Here is a 25,457-nt window from a genome sequence, read left to right as displayed (position 1 = left end):
AGCAAGATTCCAGCACAAATAAAACCCAGCAAGTCTACAGCATGTGTTGTAGATGGCAATGCTGGTCACCACTAGGAGAGAAATCCTAGGGCTGTTGATGTGCTTTACTGAATCTAGCATACATTTTACCACCACTCTGATGCAGTCTTTAAAGCTAAGGATGCTGAGCAAAGTGCTTTGAGTCGGCTGGTAACACAGTATATTAATTACAGCTCATAATAACTTCATTTTTTACATAATTGTTGCATAGTCGTGCATCTTATGCCAAATAAAATCCTCAGTCTGGACTGCTGATTGCAATTAATATTTCTGTTGCTGTTTAAAATAAGCATGTTTTTAGCTTCACTGATGTTGAAGATTTTCTGGATTGTTTATAAAATGAAAGAAATTAATAATTAAAGGAATTCCCAGACTGAAGAAATAGATGGTTCTTCGAATACATTTCTAACTGAAATTCATCTGGCTGCAAAAATGCATTCTGTGCTAAGCAACACATGCATTGAACACGGGTTGGTCTTTCTCCAGGCTTGGAAATGTGGACTAGCATTTGATAGGAAATAAAGTGAAAGAGGAGAGCTGGCATCCACTTACAAAAAGCTATGGGATTCATGATTTGGCAGCAGCACCTGGTGGCTCCTTGCAGTTGAGCACTGTCATTGCCCACAGAAGCTTGAATTTCTTCCAGGCAGAAGGTGATGTGAACAGCACCTTAGACTACAGGAATTACTGGTTATCAGCAGAGCTGTCTCAGGTTTACATTCCTGATCCCAAAGTAAGCTTGGCAAATCTCTATGAAAGCTTTTTGAACAAGAGTGCTTGATTTAGATGTCCTCCAATTGTTCCTACTTCTCCTACTGCTGCAGTAATATGGTGGATCCCTGACATTTCACCTCTGCTAAAGGGGTAAGAAGTAATAGTCTGCCCAAAACATCACATTCCTTTTCTTCCTCTATCTTGATTTCTGCCTCCAACCACAATAACTTTTGCAGTTGCAGTGGTTTGAAGATTTAGCAATCCAGAGAAGATTATTAATAAATGCTGGAGAATTAATCTCTTAAAAAAGGCAATTCTTTGGGAATTAAAGTACTGAGTGTACTTGCTAGCATTATACAGGCTTTACCTGGGTTTCTAGATCTTCCATTCTTCTATTTCAGTCCACTGGAACAGGTTTATTTAGAAAATAATGGTAGTGGATTTATAGTCATCAACAGTGTTACTCAACTGAGTTGTGAAGCAAAAAGTGTCCATGAATGAGGTTATATTTGTAATTTTTGTAGGTTTTTTGAGTTGTAGTTTGGTTTTTTGGTTGGTTGGGACTTGGGGGGTGGGGGGTGGGGTGGGTGGTTCTGGACACTGCTTTTCAAAGACAATTTTTCAAAAGGTAAGTGTTCTTTTCCTTTTAAAGGGTTGCTATGTCTAACTTTGACATGTGCAAAAAGATGAAGTCAACTAACCAAATCTACTTTCTATCCATATTGCAACCCTAAACATATCAACTAAACAGACTCTGCTAAGGTAGCATTGGAGTGCCAAGTGGCAGTGGGCTGGTATACACCAGGGAGCTTGAATCAGTTACACTGGTGCATGGAAGGGCAAAAGTTGTTATGGAAGCATAATTACCAACCCCTGGAGTCTCTTCCAGATGAAGACAGCATGAAAAAAGGCCAGAGTTTGGACAGTGCCCTTATTACGGAGCTTTCCACTAATACAGACTTTGAACTGAGGCAAAGCCTCAATGTTTTTAAGAAGCTTATCTTGTGGTCAAAGATAAAGGCTTATTAACAGTTCCTAATCTCTATTTTAAATCTCATGACACAATGGTACCATAATGTTATTAAAATAGTTTCACATGTATTCTTTTCTGTGTATTTACTATATTCATTTAATGTTATACAAATCCTTATTAAATTATATAGCAATGGCTTATATTAATTTTGTTCTCAATTTAGAATGAGACACAAGGGAAATAGAAAATCATTCCTATAGCCAATATGACTTTAAGCATAGAAACTCAAAGGCTTTTCAGAGTAAATGAAATCTCTCATCTGGTCTAAGACAGTTCCTAAACATGTACGTATAAAGAAATACATTGTTATGAACCATATTATACTTAGAAGACGTTAAATGCATTAGTTAGCTATCCAGAATATACATATCAGATGATTTTTTCTCATAAGTTCAGCAAAACAAAATCTAAAAAGAAATAATTTTCATTGAAGATATAACAGCTGTATGTTTAATTATCAAGGAAACATCCTGATTTAGAATTGACTAGTTTACTAAGTGTGGTACCTCTCTTAACAGGATCTCCCACTGAACTCACAACAGCAAATGAATTTATTCATAAAAAGATAAGTGTTTCAATTGGAAACAAAAATATTGTTTTACTATATTTTATCAATTTTAAACCAGATAATTTTAAGAAATAAATGGAGGTCTTATCTACCAATATAGTTATTAATATTTTTAAATTATATAGTACAAAGTGTCAAACATCTTTGAAGACAGATGTGGTATCTGCTCTAAATTCTCTACATGAGATAAATTTGAAATGTATAGTATTTTAAATGGACATACGAAAAGGAGGGAGTGGTGACTAACAAAAAGGGCACTTGCATAAATCATTATAACGTAGCATCATAAAAGATGCCTGTGCTATAAGGGTTAAAAAAATAAATGCATGGAACATTTTCTGAAAAACAGTAATAACAGAAGTAAATGTCGTTTTCTGATGGTCAGACAGATACGGTGATTCCAGTTTAATGTTGATGCACAGCGATCCATTTTTTATCACTCTCAAATCAAACCACTAAAAAGGGTTCTATATGTGATTGCCCCTAAAATGATGGAAAATTTACAGCTATTACGAAATGTAATTGCAAATTTGTTAAAGGAGTATTTCTTCTTGCAAAGCTATTACAAACATATTTTCTGTACTGTACTAGCAATCTATTAATTTGCAGATGCAACTTCAGTGTTGGTTTTAACTTTGAGAAAGTTGAGGATAACTGACTGACTGATCCCCTGGCTCTCTGGCAGCAGTTCAGTAGGTGCACTTTAAGAAGATTTCCATAGAGTTCAAAGTACTAAATACAATACGTTTTCAGAAATGGAATTTTAACTATTCCATTTCTCAGCAAGTCAAAATCTAAATCTGTTTTCCAATAACCTATGTTTCAAGCCATGTTTATACTCTTGCTTCTTACCAAGATAAATCACAGAACATGGACATTTTGGAGTCTTGTCCAAAAAAAAGGTATTATCTCTAGCCCAAAGAAACTAAAGGAGGGAACCATGTCAGAACACTTTGATTTTTAAAACAAAGGGCCCACAATTTGACCCGCATACATTTAGGAAAAAAGTAAAAATAAAAACTTTAAAAAAATATAATAAAAAGGAGTTTGTCTCCCAATGAGAGAAAAATATTTGCCCAGATCTTGAACCAAATATTTTTGTGAGCAAGGAATTACTGGAAACCATCAGCAATAAGTACACCAAGATACTGTACTTTCTTCCCTGAATCATAACATATGCATTATGGAATATACATCTCAGAAAATTCTTGGATGGCTCATTAATTCCCTGATCTGTTTCTGCATGCATTACTGATACTAAGGTGACCTTTTACAAATCAAGCTATACATGCAGCAGAGAGCTGTCCCTTCTTTCTTCTGGAGGAATTTCATTTTTAGGGAAACATTACTAACTGAAGAAATAAGCTTTCAGCTGCTTTCATGTCTTAGACTCAATAAAGGATAAGGATAGGGTATTTATCCCATGAGTGAACACCCTGAAGCAGTTATACATGGTTGCCTTAAAGGAGCTCTAAGAATCTCTGTTTGACAGACTAGCCACTTTCCAAATGAGAAACCAATGACTCTGTATTCTGGGTAAAAGAAAGCCAGGATGGTTTATGACTTGTTCTACATACACTGTGGATCCAGCCAAGCTCTGAATTACACACAGTTGAAGACAGCAAGAGCAACATCTCATGTCTAGTGAGGCCTTCAGCAGCATAATGTAGAAAGACAGATATATGTAAAAGGGAATAAAACAATAAGCCTTTTCTGTGCCTAGGATAGCCAGCTAACTACATGCAGGCTGGTTTTGTTGCTAGCAGAGACTTGCAAAAAACATGCAATGGGTAAAAGGTAATTCTGCCTGTAGGACTAGCACATGTCTTCATAATACCTCTAGTATTCTAAACAAACTAAAATTATATTCTGCTGTCAAAAGCAATGCCTGTTTTTTTAATTATCAGTTAAGAACTCCAAACAAAAAAATGAAAAAGCCCCTAAACAAACCCAGCCAAAACCCAAAAAATCCCGTGTGGAGGCTTTGCACTATTTGGTGTGTCATTGCTACAATCACACAGGAGCAGACAGAAAGGGCCACATATGCTGAGGGATTGATCTTGATGCTCAAACAGCACAAAAAAGCAAACAGAAAAAAGGAGGTTAATGAAAGTGTTAAATTGTAACAAAAGACTCAAACAACCCGACATAGAACTTTGTCGTATTTTCCCCAGCATTTTGTCACGTGTGAATAAAATTAGCTACCTCTACTACTCAGGGTCTTAAGAAAGAGACATTTAAAACAAAACAAACAACAACAACCACAAAAAAACCCCACCACCACACAATAAAAAGCCCAACCCTTTACATTCTTCAGATTTTTTTCTCCACTTGTATACTCAAGCAGTGTTTTGATCTTTCATGTTGGGCTGACAGTCTTTGAGAACTTATACTCTCATTTATAATGCTTTTGGTGAACTCACACCAGTGTACTAAACCAAACTATCCTTTATTCAGTTCCATGTTTCTGAGCAAATAACAGCCTGTAGGGATTCAGCACATCAGCTGCTTAAAAGATAAACTTACCCAGCTTGATGAAAACTCTTCACCTTCCTGTTGAGAGAAAACGGTTACACATTTCTAATAAATGAAGCAGGGATTGTCATTTTTTTGGCAAACTGATAACTAGCTGTAACAACCACATTGCCACAAGTTGTTTTTCCAAAGTAATTACCATCAGGCTCCCTGTGGTATGCAGTGTTTAACACATTTCTTCTGTGTTAATGAATGCAAAAGCAGGCAACACCACTATTAGTAATTGCTTTTTATTTGTAGTCCTCATTTTCCAGATAGGTCACATTAAACACAGCCATTAAACAATAGCGGTTGAGATAATCCATACAATGTATGCTGCTTTTGTTTGGTTTTTGTATCATTCACCAGTCATTGGTGCAACTTTGAGCCATATGGGGAGACAGGGGCTGATAAATGAGAATGCCAACCTGTAGCACAATTGGGCCAGAGAAGTCAAAACCTTAATCAGGTTTCATTCAATTACACTGCAAATCAACAAATCTTGATAGCCAAAACTCCCATTTGAATTAATGTATTAATAATCACCGCCTGATGTCAAAAGAAAGTAATTAAACAATAATGAGTGGATGTATACCATGCTAGGCTTCAGACTCCTTGACCTCAGCAATTTCCCTTCCATTGGACAGTAAGCAGCTTGAAAGTTTGAATCGTGAACCTTGCTCCACTATGGGAGATGTTTGGCTTCTAGGGGTAGCTTGGACTGGGAAACCTATATTCTCAACTGACAAATCACAGTTCAGGAGAATATCTTTCCTGGTAAATACACCAGGAAAAAAGAGAAGAAAAATATTATAAAAAAAAAAAAAAGTCAGATTTTGAGTCCTGATTTGCTTGGCCAATTGTTTAAGGAACTCCCAGTTGCTGGCTTTCATTAATAAAATAAAAAAAATATATAGAATGCCTTAGTTGCTATTCACAGTGTACAGTACAATTTTATTAGTTACATAACTCGCCCCCCTTAACTTTACCATCCCTTTATAATCATGTGGCAGATATTTTCTTTCAGTCTTATAAAACATGTATGTAAGGAATGAGAACAATAACTCATAAGCTTTATCTTTCATTCCTGCCTCTTTCTCCAGTGGTGATAGTAGAAATAGCATGGAGAAAAAACACTTCTTAAATTATTTTGTGTGTAGTACTTCCTTCACACGCAATCCTGTAAATTTTGACTGAACCAGCAAAACTCACATTGTATAAGCTCTGCTGGTTTATTGGTTCATTATGTATCCATTCTAAATTGTGAAACAGAATTTTTAAGCTGGGATATCCTTATTGGAAGCAGTATGCCAGAGATCTACAACACAAGGAAGTTGTCAGCCAAATTAAAGAAAAGCAAGATTTTCTAAACTCTTCTATAAAGCTGTGAGTCATGAATTCTGAATTACCTCAGAGTGGTAAATAAATAATAACGACTAAATACAGATAATGTGTTAAACAGCTAAAGCTAGTAAATCACTAGTGACAGAGAGCCTTAAGGTAAATTCCTTTTACATTGGCACAGCCCTTTCTCAGAATGTTGTGGTTTTATGTCTTCATAAACATACAATGAATTGTACAATTTGTTACTCAGTGTTAAAATCATTTATAAAATACACAAATCTCCATCACTTTACTGCATTTACATACTGGCTTAGATTTTGCTGAATAATGGATCTCACTGGCAGAGCTAAAGACTTGGTGCACAGACACTGAAGTGATGAGCACCACAGAAATACGTATAAGAGACTGATCAAACAATAAGAAATCCTCTCCACTATGGAATTTCAAGCTATCAAGCTATCAAGCAAAACCAATCTCGAGTTTCCTGGCCAGAAAAAAAAAATAAATTATAACACAGACAACACCACATTTTAGATACATAAATTGTCCAAAACATGGAGAGTAGCTTGATAAAACATGTACAAGATCCTTTTCTTACATGTAATTGTAGATTTTTTTAACAGGAGGAGCTAAACTCAAACTGTCGGAATGGTTGTCTCCCGAAGACAATTCATTGTAGGCCTGACTACCTAAAATCACCATTTAACAGCAATCCGAACATCTAAACAGGCTGTTGGGTCAACTTTCTTTCTTGAAATGATGAAAACTACAGCTTTGTGGGATTTGAGATTGCCAGCCTCTTTTATATGTTTGTATAGTACTGACTAAATTTAATAAACCAAACACACCATTTTTAAACCATGTGTCATAGTGGTATTTCCAACAAGTATCTGAAGTATATAAGGAAAAAATCCTGAGCTAAATGTTTTATTGTTCTGCTTCTTGTTCCATGCAAGTTTGTTTTGAATGTGGGTTTTTTTAACTTTCATCTGAAGGCAATTTGGAATTTTTCAAACGCAATAAAAACACCCTTAGAAAAATAAGTAGAAAATCTTTCCCAAGTTATTCTGGAAATACTTTTCAGAACAAATGAAAACCAAACTAAAAACACCCTACAAAATAAGCAGCGTATATCTAGAACTGCTGTAAACAACTGCACATTCTAAAGAATTGGATAAAATGCTGCCCATGCCACATTGGCATTGACTTTTTTTTCAGTTCTATGAAGTTAATACCAAAACTTTGAAAACTGGGGCATCTCTTAAGAAGTCAATCATATATCCTACCTTAAACAGGCTGTCTGCATGTGTTTGGGGGAGAAAAAAAACCCTAAACCAAAATGGTTCCAGATGTTGGTTCGAGTGTAATTTTTGTTATCAAACATGGGTTTGTAATAGAAGCTTCTACAAGGACTTGCACATGACCATGACTGATGGATGTATTTGTAGGCTGTTTGGTTAGCTCCATCAGCTCACTCAAACACATTTTGAACAGATTATGTACTGCAGTACTTCGTAGACCATACATTAAACAAGAGACTTTGCTCCGAGGCGCTGCTTCCCACAATCCATGGGGAAAAGGAAGCAGGAAAAAACAAAACTCATAGAGTTCGACAGCTACTGAGGCAACACTTGCCATTTACAATATAAGCCCAAATATTTTTGCAACACAACTATATATTAATTTAATAAAATACACAATATAGCTCTTATACACTCAACAATTTGGCTCATATGCACTGAATCTGCAATAAATCAATAAAAATATGTCATTTGATGTAAACACACTGAATCTTCTTACATCTGCACATTTAAATGATCATGTGATTTTTGTGGATGTCTAAGACATTTTCACTTTCCTGAGCTATTTTAGTGTCCACAAATGAATAAAAAAGTGTTAATAATGTTAATTTCTTTTGTGTATTACCTTTAAAGGTAACTATTTTTTTTTCAAACTTTATTTTACTTCAGTTTTTTTTTAAACTTACCACTAACTACTTATAGTTTTGTTGGACACTAAAAAGCTAAATAGATATTAAAATCTTTTTTTTTCTTTTTTTATCAAGTGTATTAGCTTATGTGTGTGCAGGACAAGATGGACTATATAATTTTACATTTAACCTTAATATGATATGAAGTGTTTTATTAATGATCAGGATATGTTTTGCTAAATAATGATCTGGAATGGGTTTTTTTTGTTTTCTTGTTCTTTTTTTTTTTCTTTTTTCCATATTTGTGGCAGATAACTTTGTACATAAATGTTTACCACAAATGAATGTTAATGTTTGGTGTCGCTTGGACTACTACAAGAACTCTTTTTAGGACTTTCAGTAGAAGCCTGTGGTGACTGCTGGAAATCCACCACAGGTCAGAATTATTCAACCCTGTTTTTCTTGGGGTTTGTACGTAAACAGTAAAGTCAGCATCAGCTATTGAGGACAGTCTTAAAGTATCAGACGTATTTCCATTCCATCTTTCTCACACCTTCCTAGCAGATTGTCAAAATGGCACTGTCTTTCCTTCTTTCGTTTTGTTCTTAGTGTACTTGACTCTGTCCTAATGAAAGTTTGGTCAAAATGAAACCAGTGTTATCTGTCAAAAAGAAAGAGCAGTGAAAAGAACATACTTGTGGGCACTTCAGATGTTCACTAAAAGCCTTAAAGCAGCATTGGTCTTCCTTCATTCCTGTAAATCTGTTACAACCAGGGAATTTATTTATTTATTTACTTTTAATCAGCAGAAGAGGAATGTAACTGCCAGCCTGTCCTTAATTTCCCCCTCACTTTCTGACGGCCACAGGGTCACTTCCCCGACAGTCCTGCAAGAGCTTGTCTATTTCTCTCACAACTTCCTCAGCATCCACCGATTCCCTGCCTAGATCCCGGGCTGAACGGTCTAACTGCTCCAGAACAGAGTCCATCTCACTCGAGTCTCGGCTCACTCGGGAATGCACATCTGCAAAGGCCCTAGCCATCTGATCTGATGCAATGAAGGGAGTGTCTTTTGACTGTTTACTAGGCGATAGATACTGACTGTCAGTTGACAAGTACTGGCTGCTTGGTTCAGCCAAGGCTCCTGATTTCACTTCACAACCATCCAGTGGTCCTTTTGTTGAGGTGCAAGGCTCAATGCATGTCTTGGTTGGGCTGCTCGATGCTGAGGGAACCTCCTGAAGCAGAGGACTCAGGGCACGTTTGGCTTTTAAGTAAGGTTTAACATTGGCAATGAGAATAGTGTGCTCTCTCTTGTCTTTCCCAAATGTACAAAAAGTCTTTTTCCCAGTGGGATTCACAGTTTCATATGTCTCAGTCTCAACATTAGCTTCAACTGTGGGTACAAAGAGATTTGTGCGATAATCTGCATTCTCAGCCTGCCTGGCTGCAGGGAACTGTGGCATCCAACACCTGTCAGAATGACCAAGCACTCTGCATTCATCTGTGCAGTTAACACATTCTTCTTGCTCTGTAAAACAAAGAAGAAAGAGAAAAAAACTCTAATTATAAGTGGATTTCTTTAAACTAATGGATAGGCTATGATCAACACATGATGGACTTACTTGACATCTGGTTTCTTAATTATGGAGAAAAAGAAGCTATAATTAAAGTATTTCAGAAGGATTGCATAAACCTGTTAGTTGACACAATAGATTTATTTAACTCTGTTCTCTACATATGAAAGCATTCACACAGCCCAATGGAAGTATAAAGGGGTCATTAGAGAATTATTCTCAGTGGAATTCAGCTTCATCTGTAAACTAATCTGCTGTAGAAATCTGTTAGGCTTTGTTCTGTAAAACTCATCCTAGAAAAAGAGTGAACAGTACTTAAGGAATTCAAAAGGCATTATCAGGATTAATTCTTCAAATCAAATAACTGAGCAATGACTGTCTTTCTGGAAATGCAAACACTTCATAAAAATTCCAAGCTGGCTTTTCATTTTTGTCACCTCCATTTCTTTTATAATTGTTATGTTGTGTGACAGTCACAAAATAAAAAGGTTTTCTTAAAAAGCCTACTTTTCCTGCTGAGAACAGAGAAGTAGAATTTTCCATCAGTATGCATTAAATATAAGCTTGTCAAAAAGTGCATATTGCAATTTTATTAGATTGGAGTATGGATCATGTAATCAGTTTCCCCTTTTTTTTTTTTGTTTTGGTGCAAGTAACTGAAAATGGATTTGCTCAATACATACAATTTGGAAGAATGATAAACCATGACACACTGTTTGAACTGATAATGTTTTCAGATAGGATTCCTATATTCTTACTTCTTTCAAAGAATACAGCTAAATAAGACTTTTAGAACATAAATTTTGATACTTTCTGTTCTACAATTCAAGGAACACGTTCGTTTCAAAAGCCTCAGTTTGTCTGTCGTTTTATACAAATAGAATACATTTGAGCCATCATTTACCATTTTATAATTGTAAGCATAACTTTAACCTCATGTCAAGGATAAGGAAAATTCCAGAAATACCCTTTAAATCTGTTTCTTAGAAAAACACAAGTCTGACCCAAGTTGCTTTCTGTTTTCTTCTCAGTACTCTCTAGCTGGTACTCTCTAGTTGATACTGATAGCATAAATCCTTTTATCATCTCCATGTTTCAGTCAGCTATAAGCTAGTCTTTAGTTTTTAAGCATTTTCTTCTGCAAAAATGGGTAGATGGGTTCAAATATTAATTTTATTTGAGGAATGTACTATTTATAAATTGCTTAGAATTGCAATTAGACAAAAAACTGTGAGTATCCTTTAAATGTAATGATGAAACAGTAATATGCACAACAGGTCTTCAGAAAAGCAGAACAAACATGTTGACCCAAAGACAGGGAAAATTTAAGTGATCGTCATCTTTCTAAATTACAATAGATATTCATAGTAATGTTATGCTATCACCACCAGATTCAAGGACAGGTGCACTTCAGAAACCTAGCACAGAACAAACAGCAAAGGTGTACAGAAACCTGACAGAATAAACACCAAAGGTGATCTGTGAGAATCCAATAGTGTAAACAGCATTGACTGTTCACATTTGCAAAAAGACGTGAATAAATGTGGCTTAAATATAAACAAAATTTTGTTATGTCACAACTATCGGTCAAAATGAGGTGGGATAATTTACTCGGAACTGACAGTTGTTAATGATGCAGATCTGTGAAAAAGTGTCATTCTGTGTATGGACTCCCTTCCTTCAAGATTTTAGAATCTAAGACTGATGTAATCCCTAAAAAATACGAAAAGCAAGAGAGAATGAGGTACAGGGAGAGGAGAACATAGGGTGATTTTTGAGGAAAATAACATAACAGAAAGGTTTTAAATATAAAATTCATAGAAGTGAGTCACCCTCACCTCTGTGCCTGGTAAGATCATGGAACAGATGTTCCTGGAAGATATATCAAAACATATGGAAGACAGGGAGGTGATTAGAGACAGACAACATGGCTTCACCAAAGTATGACTGTGTCTTGACTAATCTAGTGGTCTTCTATGATGGAGAGATTGTGTCAGTGGACAAGGGAAGAGCTATGGACATCAACTACCTAGACTTTTGTAAGGCCTTTAATACAGTCCCGTCCCTGCCACCCCCAATATTCTTGCTGCTGAATTAGAGAGATATGGGTTTGGTGGATGGACAGTTAGATGGATGAAGAATTGGCTGAATGGCAACATGCAAAGAGTTGCAGTCAATGGCTCAGTGTCTACATGGAAACTGGTAATGAGTAGTGTCCCTCAAGGGTGCAGACTGGGACTAACTTTATTTAATACCTGCATCGGTGACATAGACAGAGGAACTGAGTGCAACCTCAGAAGTTTGTAGATAACACCAAGTTTAGTGGTGCAGTTGATTCGCTAGATGAAAAGGATGTCATCCAGAGGGGCCTTGACAGGCTTGAGAGGTGGGCCCATGAAGTTCAACAAGGCCAAGTGCAAGATCCTGCGCCCGGGTAAGGGAAACAACCACTATCAATACAGAGTTGGGGATGAATCATTGAGAGCAGCCCTGCGGAGAAGGACTTGGGGATACTGGGGAATGAAAAATTGGACATTTGCTTACAGCCCAGAAAGTCAATTGTATCCTGGGCTGCATAAACTGAAAGAGGGTAGATTTAGATTATACATAAGGATGAAACTCATTAATATGAGGGTGGTGAGACACCGGAACAGGTTTCCCAGAGAAGTTGTGGATGCCCCATCACTGGAAGATTTAAAAGTCAGGTTGGATGGAGCTTTGAGCAACCTGATCTAGTGAGAGATATTCTTGGCAATGGCAGGGGGGCTGGACTGGGTGATATTTCAAGGTCCCTTCCAACTGAAACCATTCTATAATTCTATGACCTCTAAGGAAAAGTAAGGTGCATGCTGGTTTTAGTGTACAATAAAAATTAGAATTATCATAATGTAAAGCATGAGTGAAAGACAACCCTAATCCTGGGAATGTAACACAGAGACAGAACTAAGAGTTTAAGGAAGACATTTAAGTTTGCAGTGTTTGATTTTACTTAACTTGAATGGGATGGCATTGGTATGCATAACCATAGAGACAATATATGCGGTGACAAATGCTTGATAAAAAGGAAGCCATACAAATAAAGGACATTGCTATACAGCTCATTCCACCCATTAGTTCGCCTCTACTAAAGTTCTCTATATCTAGTTTTCCAGAGCTTCTACAGCATCAAACAGCTGCTGCTTAAAAAAGCCAAGTGAAAATGCTATTCTTTCTCTCAAAAAAGGGAAACATAAACCTCCACAAAACAAACCAAATCAATGTATTTTAAAAAACACAAGGGGAAAAGCATTGGAGAGGAAGGTTCCAAGCTTTAGTATGGGATGGGCAGTAGTTAATACTAGCCAGGTTTCATTTCATTTTATCAGAGAAATCCAACAGAAAAATAAAAACCCAAAATGCTCCAAGCTCAACCATTTCAATGTTATTTCTAGAACTTTAGATTTTGTAAATGCTTGCTATTCATTAATTTTGTTATTTTGCTCTTCATCCTAATCCTACAGAGTAGATTTGTGTAAGCTCAGCCTCTAGCTTTAAAAGTGAACTTGTATAGTAAGGGGAAAGAATAGATGTTTTCTTTAGGTTTTTCTCTATATCTAAAAATATTTTTTCTTATACGGAAATCATGACAACATTGAGTAAAAGTTTTCTGGCACTTTTAATGGTTTTCATAAGGAATTAATCAGCTTTCCAAACAATTGTTTGTAAATTTACCTATCCTTTGTATTATTTCTTGTAAATATTTTTTGGTCTTTTTTTAACAAAAGGTAAAAGTAAAAACACGATGTGTGCTAGCTACCACAAAATGTTCAGAACTGCACAGACAATGGACCAACACTTGTCTCTGCTGCTCTCTCTCTTTTCAATTCTCTATCAAAGCAGGACTCCTCTTTGCTCGTTTCTTTTTCACGGGGGGTGGGGTGTGTGGGTGGTGCGGGGGGTGGGGACTGGGGGGAAGTAGCACTTCCTGTAAAACTTTGTAACCAACTTTAATGTGTCAACACCTCGTAGTGTATTGGGAGACAATTAGTAAACACAACTGGGAAGATTTCAGTAGGTTACAGCCTGTTATTAGACCACAAAACCACCATCTGTAGAAAGAAAACTTCCTGCTTTTCTGGTAGTAGTTCTGTGTTATATTATCTTAAAATGCATTAAATAAATGTTCATATATTTATATACAATTCTCTGCTATCTACTTTGACAACATATATATACATATGAAATATACAACTGGGAAACTGTATTTCAGCACTGTCTCTTATTCTAAAACTTGACTAAACAGTATTTGTTTAAAAAAAAAAAAATTCCTGAGATGAGATTTAAATAAACAAACTTCAGATGAAAGGTAAAGATTAAAGAAGTTCTCAGCCACTGGAAATAAGTTAACTACATTTTGTTTTCAGTGCTTTGCCAAAAACTATGCCTTGAGATTTTCAAGACTGATTAGGTTAATTTTGTTATAACCAATTTATGTTCCAAGATTTTAAATTCTTAGCTCTTATACATGTACCCATACACTGGGTATGAGGATGACTCTTACACAGTATTTGCATTATTCATTACTGCCAATAAAGATAGAAAGTTTGCTGGCAATCTCTAAGTAAAAGATATATATCATATAGCATATATATGTTATATATGTATTGCACTCCATATCTTCCTTCCCCTTCTCATTTCCTGCATTTGCTAAAGCAGTTTTTATACTTGCATTCATACTCACAGTATTGACTAATTTTCCATTTCTGCTCCCTGGGCATCCTAGCAGTGACTGAATTAAATATGAAGTCAGAAAAGAAGAAACAAATACTGAATGACCTTGAAGTTAAAACCACCTGCATTGCATGGGCTTTGGTGTTCTAGTCTTGAAAATCTGTGTCTTTTCACTTCACTCTTTTATGTCACATCATAGGAAATGGATTTTCATTATTGATTATCATACATTATATGCTGCTTGTCTCACCATTAGCCTGTAACTTTGACTGCTATGGCTAACAGTGAAAAAAACTGAACAGGCATTTTTGTACTAGCAGCAGAAACTATAAACATGAAGTGAACTACTACTACCAAGGGCCAAATTAGTATAGATGAGAAATCAGAATCAATTTAAAGGTAAATATATAAATATATATATATGTAAAAGAGGTCATACACCATACTGTACAGCAAGATATGCTGGTAGAGTGATATGCACCACCTGTCTTTATCTCTGTACTTGTCTCCCTCCTGTTGAAAATAAACCCTTAACAGTCCAAGTGTTTGCAATAAACAGAAGCAGCCTAGGGGTTTTCCTAACTCTCTGGAGCTTTAAGGGTAAACAGTCAGAAGTGCTTTATGCACTTGGGGGAGAACATATGCTAAAATAGAACTGCTAAATTATCAACTATAGAAAGTAAAAGGAAACAAGCTATCTGGAAACAAGTCACCTGGATAGGCAATGTGTAGTGGATAGAAATTTCAGATGGCGTAGGATGAAAGTTATGTTAACAACATAAAAAAATGCAATGCAAGGTATGTATTTTGGTTCAACACAAGACATACCTTGTATATTTTATTCTATATTACCAGAGAAGTTGTGTCTAACATACGCTTTCTGCAGCAAACTTAAAGTAAAAGATTTTTTTTTGTGCTATCTTTAATTTCCTATACTTTCCTCACAAATACTATACACAGAATTAATTATGGGTACTGATTTAACCCTAAATATATGGCACTATGAAGTTAATTAACTAATGCTTTAGATAGCTGGCTCCTTCCAATGGCTAAAACTGAGATATATTGGTTTGGCTCACTAATTATATGAAATTTGCATAATGATAACGAAGAAGAAACTCAAGCATTCTTTTTTTTTTTTTTTGAACACTGACTCAATGTAGCCAAAATGAGTTAATAAATACAGCATTTTTTCTAATTTAACTGGACTGTAATTATTTAAATTACACATACACACAAAGCAGAAAAGCAAATAAAAACTAAACAATCCATGTACATAAAACATCAGCAAACATTTTCAATAAATATTTCATGTACTGTGTTTATAGCAGTATAAGTATATAAGATGAAGAACACTATCAAAATACTCCATATAATATAATAGTAAATGCCCAAGCTTGTATAGAGAGGGGAAAACAGAATTTAAAAGTATAAAAAACACATAAAAGCATATATGCATATGTACAGACGTACATTTAAAACTTGATTTCCCCTATATACAAACCTGGACACATGCCTCGAACTAGACAACCATATTCCTCCCAAAACCTGTAATGATGTTATCAAATTGTATTTGAAGATAAACGAGGCAGAGTTCAAATCATATTAATTTATAAAATTTGACCTGGTAAGTGGTCAATCAAATGCATTCTTTTCTAAGAACATTTTACTCACAAAATAAGTAAAAAAAATGTAGCTCTGTATTACACTATGTTCATTTATGAAGGCTAAATAAGAATATGGCTAGGTAAGTGCAGAAATAACACTGAATGTTTTAAAGTGTCAGAAATTTTGGTGTGGTTTTTGTTGGTTTTTTTTTTTACTGTCCTAGGAAATGCTAGCCTATCTTTCAGATATTTACCTTTTTTTTCCCGTTTCAACAGGTGATGCCTAGATTTTACTATCACATAGACACCCCTCCTTCTAATTGACTTTTCTTTTTATTTCTTCTTTTCTATAAATACGGAAGCTAAAAAAAAAATCATTGATTGTCAGGGCTGGCTCATTGGCTGGCTCAGTTGACTGAAGTGGCTATCAACTAACAGCTCCAAATGAAAAATACATTGGATGACCCATTTCAAAGTGTATGTCTTCTCCTTTCTGTTTCAGTTTTGTGGTGTTTATATGGTCTACCTTCACTCTTGAAATACTCTGTTCTTCATTGCATTACAGAGTGAAAAGCAATGCACGTTTGCTGACCCTTGTTTCACATTGCAAAGAAAAAGGTCTGCCTTTGAATGCATGCATGGAGTTCACACTGACTTCCCTAGGAGATAGATTCATTTCACCGTTGATGTGAATTTGTGTTCATTATTGAAAATATTTTCATTTAGAATTCACTCAATAATGAAACAAGGTATAAAATCCTCTGTAGCTTATATTTCTTTGGTCTAACCACAAACATACTACGTAAAAAACCCCACCAGTACTTGCTTTTGAAAAAACAAGGTAAAATAAAGTATGGTTTATCTATTTTAATACCTTGAATAGATACGAAAATTCTGTATTTTCTGTACATATGCGTAAACAGTTGGACAATAAATGGCATCTAATGTCTAACAGAGAATATAAATAACATTGCCTTTCAGAACTTCAGTAAATTCTGTATTATGGCCAGAACATCCCCCCACCCCCACTGCCCTGAATTTATATGAAATAGTGTCTTTTTTTTTTTTTTTTTATTTGATATAGGCAATTGCCTTTACTAAGGAACTGAAGGGACTGTAAGTAGGTCTTTATTGCAGGAGAAAAATAATGGGCTTCTCTGACATGTCCTAAACACTGGGGCTATACGACACTTCGGATGAGAACAATCAGTTAAAGTACTACTTCTGTGGTTGGCTTCCTGCTTAATTACAATTGATTTTGACATAAATGAGCAGAGGTAAACAAATACTTCTATACACATGCTTGCTGTTATTAAACAGAGCTGTCTCCAATCAGTATTTATATTGGCTTGTCTGTTTAAAGGGTCCTTTCAGTTAGGCAAAGCAATTATATAGCTCAGATGAGCAAAATGACTGGCAGTAAAGTGAGAATGGACTGCCACTTTTAAACCTCTTGGATCACGTGGTCTTTTCCTGATATTATAACTATGAGCTTCTGAGGTCTGTAACACTTACACAGTTTCCCTGTTGTCGTTTGTTGGGGTTTTGTTCGGGGTTTTTTTTGTTTTTTTCCTTGTTTTCTGGACACAAGATAAAGGGAATATATTTTTATATTGACATGGCATAAAACATTTCAAAAACAATAAAAATATGGTGTTCCTATGGATTTAATTCTAGTTCATATTTGTCACAAACCATAAATATTGGAGGAATATTTCAGGATTACGTGGAGCCCTACAGAACATTTAATATTTTTCTTACAGAAGTATGCTTTAAATTCATGCTTACAATTTAATGGCAATCACATATTTGTATTTAAAGACAGCATAAGAGCAAGAAAACATTTCTGTTACCTGAAAATTTTCCATCCTCACAGCGGGCTGGTCCACAGATCCCAAGAATGGGTCTTTGGCCTCTGCCTTGCTGTTCTGGAGGCAAATCAAACCTGTGAGTCACAGACAGGGAAAGGCTCTGCTTCCAAAATTCACAATGTCAAAACTTCCACAGTAGAAAATGTCTATCTGTGGCCCAGGCACAGCTCACAGGCCTTGAAATTTTTCACTATGCTTCTCAAAGGTACACAGAAGTTTATAGTTGGCAGTGAACTGAAAATATCTGACTAGTACAAAGGGTGTCTCATTTCTTCCTGTTAGAGGAGAAAGAGGAGAGGCTGAGGAAGGACACACGGTTTTGGTTTCCAACATTTGCCTGTAGGTCACACTGGCACCTACTCTAATTTGCAGTAAGAAGCCCATATGACAGTCATGGAAAGATATTTTAGCTTTTTAGCCATCCCACCATAAAAAAACCTTTTCCCAGCCCAGGGCTGCAGGGAGGAAATGTACAAGGGCTAGCTATGCCAGCCCTGCGTTTAGCTGAGAAGCTACAGGGAAACTTTAGTAACCTGACAAATTCACCATTTTAAACAGTAAATCTTTGTTGTAGAGCCCAAAAGCTGTTTCCTGGAAAAGAAGAGAAACAAAACTGCAGTAATTTACAGAAGAGAACAGGCTTGTGGATTTGTTAGAATAAACATTTCTAATATAACACATTTTGCTATTCTTGATCAAGGCAGTTCCGCAGATTTTACAGTGGAATTGTTTTAGTACTAGCATCTAGAAATGCAATGACTCTTAAATCTGAAATCTAACTGAATTTGCATAATCATCTGTAAAATTTGCATGATATTCACATTCTTTTTACTAACTTTATTGTAAGCTATTCATAATTATAATATCAATAATTTCCGTATGTAATTTGTAATATTTAGTAAATGTTAACACTGTATATTGTACTGTGGCAATGTGGTCACTAATGAGGTCCATTGTGAGGCATCCTATACAAATATTAATAGATTGTACAGTTAGAGACAAGAGGTAAAAGTGATTATGACTAACAAAAGGAAAGACAACATCAATGAAAATATAATCATGCTGTTGACATTTCCTGAAAATACCAATAAAAAGCTCCATAATTTAAGGAAGCTATCCCCATGTGTCACACTGTCAAGCCACCAACAATCAGCTATATATTACACCACTGAGCCTCCCTCAACAGTTGCCAATTATCTCAATATACAAATCTTTAATTAGAATGCACCAAGATTTTTGCTTTGTAAACTTGTCTCAAATTTGAATATGACAACTTGTTTACAGACATTGACTGATGAGGGTGCCACTGAGGAGAGAGACATGACAAGCTTCTGAAGAAATCTGTTTCTATGCCCTTTTGATGGCTCTGTTTTCATCCTGACTATAGGTGGACTCTCTTGAATGGAAATCTGACAGATTCTGTGTAGGAGCATGATTTTGTCCAAAACAGAATCAATGCAATAAAGCTTTTCAAATGCTGTCTGTTTTGGGGGGTTTTAAGCCTCACAAAAAATTACTAAAGGCTATATGGATGCTGAATCATTCAAAATCTGGCCACTTTGGTGAAAAAGAGTAGTTTCCTCCACATTCCTGCCAGTATGTCTGGATTTACATTCAAAATCTCCTTTACCAGACATAATGAGACCATGTCTGGTTTATACTGATAGATGGAAAAGCCCACTGGGTATCATTCTCTGCTTCAGAAGGTTGATGTATACAGGTCATATACTTTGGACTTCATGGGAGGTACAACGTGTCTGACAGAACAAGATGAAGAACATTTTTCATAATGCAGTGCTCAGAAATACTATGAAGTTATCCAGACATCTTAAGGAACTCACTTGGACATACAGATACAAAAATATCTTTTTAGGAAAAAAAAATTATTTCAGAGCTTCATATAGAGTCTTGCCTATGCGATGATAAGTAACGTATTCATTATTGTTTGATTAGATGGTGCCCTAGACTATTGTTTACCAGATGCTGGTGTTGTCCTTTATTACCACCTTCGAAAGAGACTTGCAGAATGGGATTACCTTTATGTCTATTTATGAAGCACCCACATCCTGTTAGGAATTTGAGTTTCACAATGCTATCTTAGCTTTCTGCCTGCATAGTGCTCCAATTGGATCAATCAGAAATAATAATTGAGCATGCATTTTTCAAATCTGACCCTTTAAATATAACCAGTTTGGCAAAAAAAAAAAAAAAAAAAAAAAAAAATTGTACATGTAAACAGATTTAAAACCATATTTTCATGTTCTTCATGAAATGTAAATAGATTTCTGAAAGACACTTAGTGAAGATGTCCTCAGAGTAGTCACATCTTTCTTTTCCAAACCCTTCATCACAAACCTTAAGGTCCAGTTCACTTTCATATTTTTCAAGGATTGAGGAGATTATAGAACACTAATGCAGAAAGTCTCTCCTGCTAGTTACTTTTCTTTCCAGCAGCTGAGCTGCTCAACTGAAAGTCACCTTTTTACTTGTCATCTTTGCATTTGTTAATCTTCAAGTTTCGTATTGATATCAGAGTACTGTGATATGACAAAACATACCTTTAAGAAAAATTGTTAATTTGGGAACTATTTCCAAAGGTGTTGTCATTATGTGTTCATTGTTTTCACTTTTTAAGCCTGCTAACTCTTAGAAGCTATTTCTCTGTTCTCTGGCAATCTCTCATCTGAGCCATGTTCTTATAAAAATTGTATTTTAGTCCTGGAAATAGACTTAAAAGCTAGTTACAAACACCACCACCAAGTAAGATGCAGTCAGGATAATTTCTCTTAACTGTGCCCTCAGCTTACTTATCTGAACACCCTACAAAGGAAATCCAGCAGTGAGGCAATACGTAAGTTAAACACTGTTCTGGTAAAGCAAGTAAAAGATGCAGCTGCTACCATTAAAGCTGCTGAAAGATTCAGAATATGTGTCAGTGTCAATCTATTGACTTCCTTTAAGAAAATCTTTACTCTGTAGAGGTGATGAAGATACTACACCCCTAGAAATGGGGCAGACATACTATAAAGTGCAGTAAAAACCTGTGCTAGACATGGATCATGAACAACATCCTCAGAGTATTTAAAGAGACCTTTTCATTTACTGGAACTTATCACTATAATATTTACTTGATTTAGAGATTCATGTATGCTTTCCACCATGACTTGATTTTAATGGGTACCTTTCCTCCCAGCTGTTTTGTTCTATTGGAAAGAAAAGGCAAGAGACCTGTACAGTTATTATTGGCTTGAATTCTTGTATCACAAATAATGGGAAGCAGATAAAACTGGCCCCTGATATCTGCTGCATGGGTGTTCAAAAACAGCCTCTGGGTTTCCTAATAAAAATGTAGCTTTGCTTTGTTTTTGTTTAAGAAAAATAATTGCTTTAATTCCCAAGGAGACAAAAATTGTGTGTGAAGCACCATAACTGAAAGCAAGCCTGGTCTGACCTTGAACAAATTCTGTAAGGAATTAAGGTAAGAAAAATTTGTCTTATGAGAGGAAAAAAACCCAAAAATTCAAACTTTTTTTTTTTTTAAAGCCCACTTGTTACAGCACTGGCATGCATGTATCCCACTTCTCAGGTATCTAAGAAACAGTTTAGCACAGCATTAAACTTATTTGTAAGCTCTCAAGTGACTCTCTGCAGTTCCAGCTGAAGATGGATACAAGGCAGCTAATTTGCTACCACCAAGGGAAAATGTTATAACATAAAAACATTCCCTCCCTTAGCTTCAAAACTGTCAAGTGCCTAGGGAGCCCGACCATTTGTAGAGTTGATACTATGCATATGCTTCCTCTGTAACTGTTACATGCATACATCTGGCATCTGTCTCTGTGTTAAAGAGACTTAATTGTCCCCAGTATTAGTATGTAAAAACCCTCTAACCTAGATGGTTAATGCAAAGGAAATAAATGAAAGGATATATGTGATTTTTGTAGAATTATTTTTGTGTTATTGGCAAGATATGCAAAGAGCTCTGTACTATGGCTATAAGCAAAATATTTCAGCTCTGCCTTCTGAATATGTTTAAAGAGATTATGCTCTTCATTTAGCATGACATTTGGCACTTTGTACAGCCTCTGAATCAAATGGGGTTGTCTTAGCTGGAATTAGTTTTTCCATTTATTCTCTTCTTCTTCACTACCACCACCACCCACCCACCCTTTCTTGATTGCGGGTCCTCCCCCTTTTATCAACAACAGACTTCAGAGCATTTCATCATTTGACAGACATAGATGGACCGATTATGAAGATATGTAATTTTTTTTTTTTTAAGATAATATTAGAGGGACTCTATATATCAGTACATTATTCAGCTCACTCTTGCCAGAAAAGTCAGGACTTAGGCAAAGCACTTGATTTCAGATTTCAATATATTTTTAAAAGATCAAAGAACGTGGAAAATCTTGTTCTTTGGTTAGGCTGACCATGCAGAACAGTAATACTCTACAAGATGGAGGTAGCTGCATAGAACTAATACTAAATTGAAGACTTTTTGAAGTTTAAACTTTGTGTTGATGTTCATCTCAAAACCCCCTAGCAAAGTAAAAAAAAAAAAATGCTTCTAACTGGGACAACACACAGAAAATATTCTTCCTGTAAAGTAAGATAAAAAAATGCTGTTGATTTGACATCTGACATCATTCATGATAACAAAAATGAAATAAGCTCAAGGTGTTTCTTTTACTAAGATTTGTGTCTTTGAGCAAGACTATTAAGTATAGTCTTTCCTAAGGCAACTGTACCTCCCTAATTTAGGATTCAGGGAAAAAGTATTCCTACAGCTGAAGTCTTCTGGAGAGCCTGATTTCCTCCTACCATGTGCACTAAATCCTCGTAAGCAGGAAGACAGGCCATACTTTTTTCACCTTTCCTGTTTAAGTTTTATTATCACTCAACAATGAAGCAAACCAGAGAGAGCTTTCATCTAATCTGCTTTTTAAGGGAGAGTTCTTGTCAATCAAGGAACTGAAGAAAACCCCACAGGAAGTCAGATGATGAATATTAGTTTCATCAGGTGCCTAATAGCAGCTATAAGAAAAAAAACTATTTCATTCAAGAAACAGAGATTGCCACACAATTTAATTTCTGACAATTGACATTAGGCTAGAATTCTTATGCTGTCTCTAGAGGCAATGGAGAAGGATGGATTCAAAAAGCATTCATTTCAGTGATAAGCTCCAGACCTAAACCACTTCTCGGATAGGCCTACCTATCTTCACTGAATGTGCATGAAGGTGATATCTTGAATATATCTACCGCTGTGTTGGGGATACATACCCATCGGTCTGGCTTTTCCTATTAGCTGCCTTAAGCTTTTCAGCCCTCAGAAAACTGCCTGTTTTGAATATAAAGGTCCAATGTTCCCTAATTTAATGTAGATGGAATTTAGGTGTGTAACTCAGCATTATGAATCACCTTTTCTAAGACATGCTCTTAATGAAGATTGTCCTCCCATTGGTAGGAAAATTGTCCCCTTGCAAACTAATAACCCAGTGATTACACGCCCATATAAGTTCTGGGATTTCCACAGAATTTATTCATTCAATACCTAGTCTGATCAAGATTCCTGGTATTTTTCCACTGAGCTATTTTATTGCAAAAGTAAAGCAACTTTCCTTCTCCCCTAATACTGTGCTACTGTGCTTATACCAAGCTACTGCTTTTTTTACAGCATTAAAATTTGTGTTATTTTAAATCCCTGAAGGAACATACTGGGATCTGCTGCTCTTCACTGAGGCAAACTGTAGCTGGTCCACTGCAGCTACAGCTCTGGCTCCAACTAAGTTCTTGTCAAAACCATAGCAGGGAGTGGCTTTGCTGATGTATAGGCGTTGCCAACTTCACAGAACCAAGATGTTTGACATGTTGTAAAGTGGCATATTGCATTTTAGTTTAGTTTAATTTAGATTATTTATTTCATTTCCAGAAATTTAGGAAGACAAATCAGCTGCTGATCAGCAGTTGATCAACTGATCAACTATGCTTTGTCTACAGAGCAAGTTGGCACCTTAGGTATAACCAGCACATCATCCTAGCTCCTGCTGGAATTTAAAGTCAGAAAGCCAACATCCTTCTTGCCAGCTCTCCTGTCCAGCCATACCTTGGCTTTGCAGCCCAGGTTCTGTTGGCTCACAGACCTAGCTGAATCCTAAAGACAGCAGGGTGCTGGATACCTTGCAAAGATGATAAAATCCAATTTTCCCTTTCATCTATAGTTCAAGCCTACAGATCTTCTGCAAATATTACCAGAGCTTTTGCTTAACTAGGAAAATAAAGGGAAGGAAGCTTCATGAGTCATAGCCCATATTTATGTACTAGATTTTTCAGATCTACCTGCCTGTCCTGAGAGTACAGAATTGCTAGCCTTGGATTTTGGAGTCAGACTTTAAGTTCTTTGAGATGCTCAAAAGTAAATCATGGTATGTCACTTCTCTTCTTTCCAAGGACAAAATAAAATTAATTGAGAGCAGCATACCTGGAATTCCTACCAGTCAGTAATTCCATTCTCAGAAATAATTCTGATCTCAAAATTCTTATATTAAAGGTTGAGTAGGACTGAAGATTTCCATTCATTAACTCTGTGGCTTTCAACATCAATGCAAATACTCCTTCTTTAAATAAATTCTCAGTTTAAAATTTTAAATTTAAACGTGTTTTTTGATTAAAAAATGTTGAGTCAATACTTCTCAGAAAGTCAGACTGGGATGATAAACTATTGTCAACAATTTTGTTCATAAAACATCAGTCTCAGCAGTCCTTTGAAAAGCTGACACACTTATTTAGCAGTTAATTTTTCTTTAAACATAATCAAGTGGAAAACCAATGATGGTAATCCTGTAGAGTACATCTGCATTATCAAATGTTCCTGTGATATATTACCATGACTGCATTTATCCACTACAGCCTACTGGTCTACATGATATACAAATAAATTCAATTGCAGCTTAATATTACAAACTGCCTTCAACATTTTCATCCGCAGTTCATTGCACCTGTATAACTTCAAGAAGTATATTTCAGAGCCATTCGTGGACAAAGTAATAATATTCACAAAATATACTAGGTAGATATTTTCAGTTTTAGAGCATACTGTTTTAGAGTAGAAAGAAACTCAGGAACATGAAAAATAAAAACTCAGGAATATTAAAAATAAAATAAACATTAAAATTATATGAAAAAATATAAAACTAGCACAGAAAAATAAAGGGCAATTCTAAATAGGTTAACCAGTCTGAATAGAAAGAAGCTATCATGTAAGTCTAATTTTTGAGTTAAAAAACAAAAGAGAAGAAAACAGATATTAAACCTAAATGTTTATGTAAAATACCTTCCATAACTTTTACTAGAATACCTTCCATACCTTTTACTAGGATTAATTCATTAGAAATTACTTTTTTTTTGTAATTTTTCTTTGAAAAAAAATATACCTAAAGGAATTTATTTATTCTGGTTACTGCAAGAATCTGTTTTATAAAACAACTGGGAAATGTTATCCTTGAATATAATTGCCTATTCAAAACAGGAAATCAAAGTGGACTAAA

At 35.6% G+C, this 25,457-nt stretch overlaps 1 protein-coding gene across 1 annotated transcript in view; it reads right to left on the bottom strand.

Moving 5' to 3' along the window:
• Positions 1-4,068: 4,068 nt before the first annotated feature.
• The window catches only part of PCDH17 (protocadherin 17), a 93,939-nt gene continuing 72,550 nt past the window's right edge, over positions 4,069-25,457 (bottom strand). Inside the window, exons 5-6 of the mRNA XM_040584415.1 lie at positions 17,890-17,964; positions 4,069-9,673 (exon numbers count right to left, since the gene is read on the bottom strand). Coding sequence (XP_040440349.1) covers positions 8,991-9,673; positions 17,890-17,964 — 758 coding nt within the window. The 3' untranslated portion in view covers positions 4,069-8,990. The remainder of the gene's footprint in view (positions 9,674-17,889; positions 17,965-25,457) is intronic.

This window comes from Falco naumanni, chromosome 2, assembly GCF_017639655.2.
Source record: "Falco naumanni isolate bFalNau1 chromosome 2, bFalNau1.pat, whole genome shotgun sequence".
In the NCBI taxonomy this organism is placed as follows: Eukaryota; Metazoa; Chordata; class Aves; order Falconiformes; family Falconidae; genus Falco; species Falco naumanni.
The sequence above is the reverse complement of the archived record's forward strand: the minus strand, read 5'-3'. Positions and strand labels throughout refer to the sequence as shown.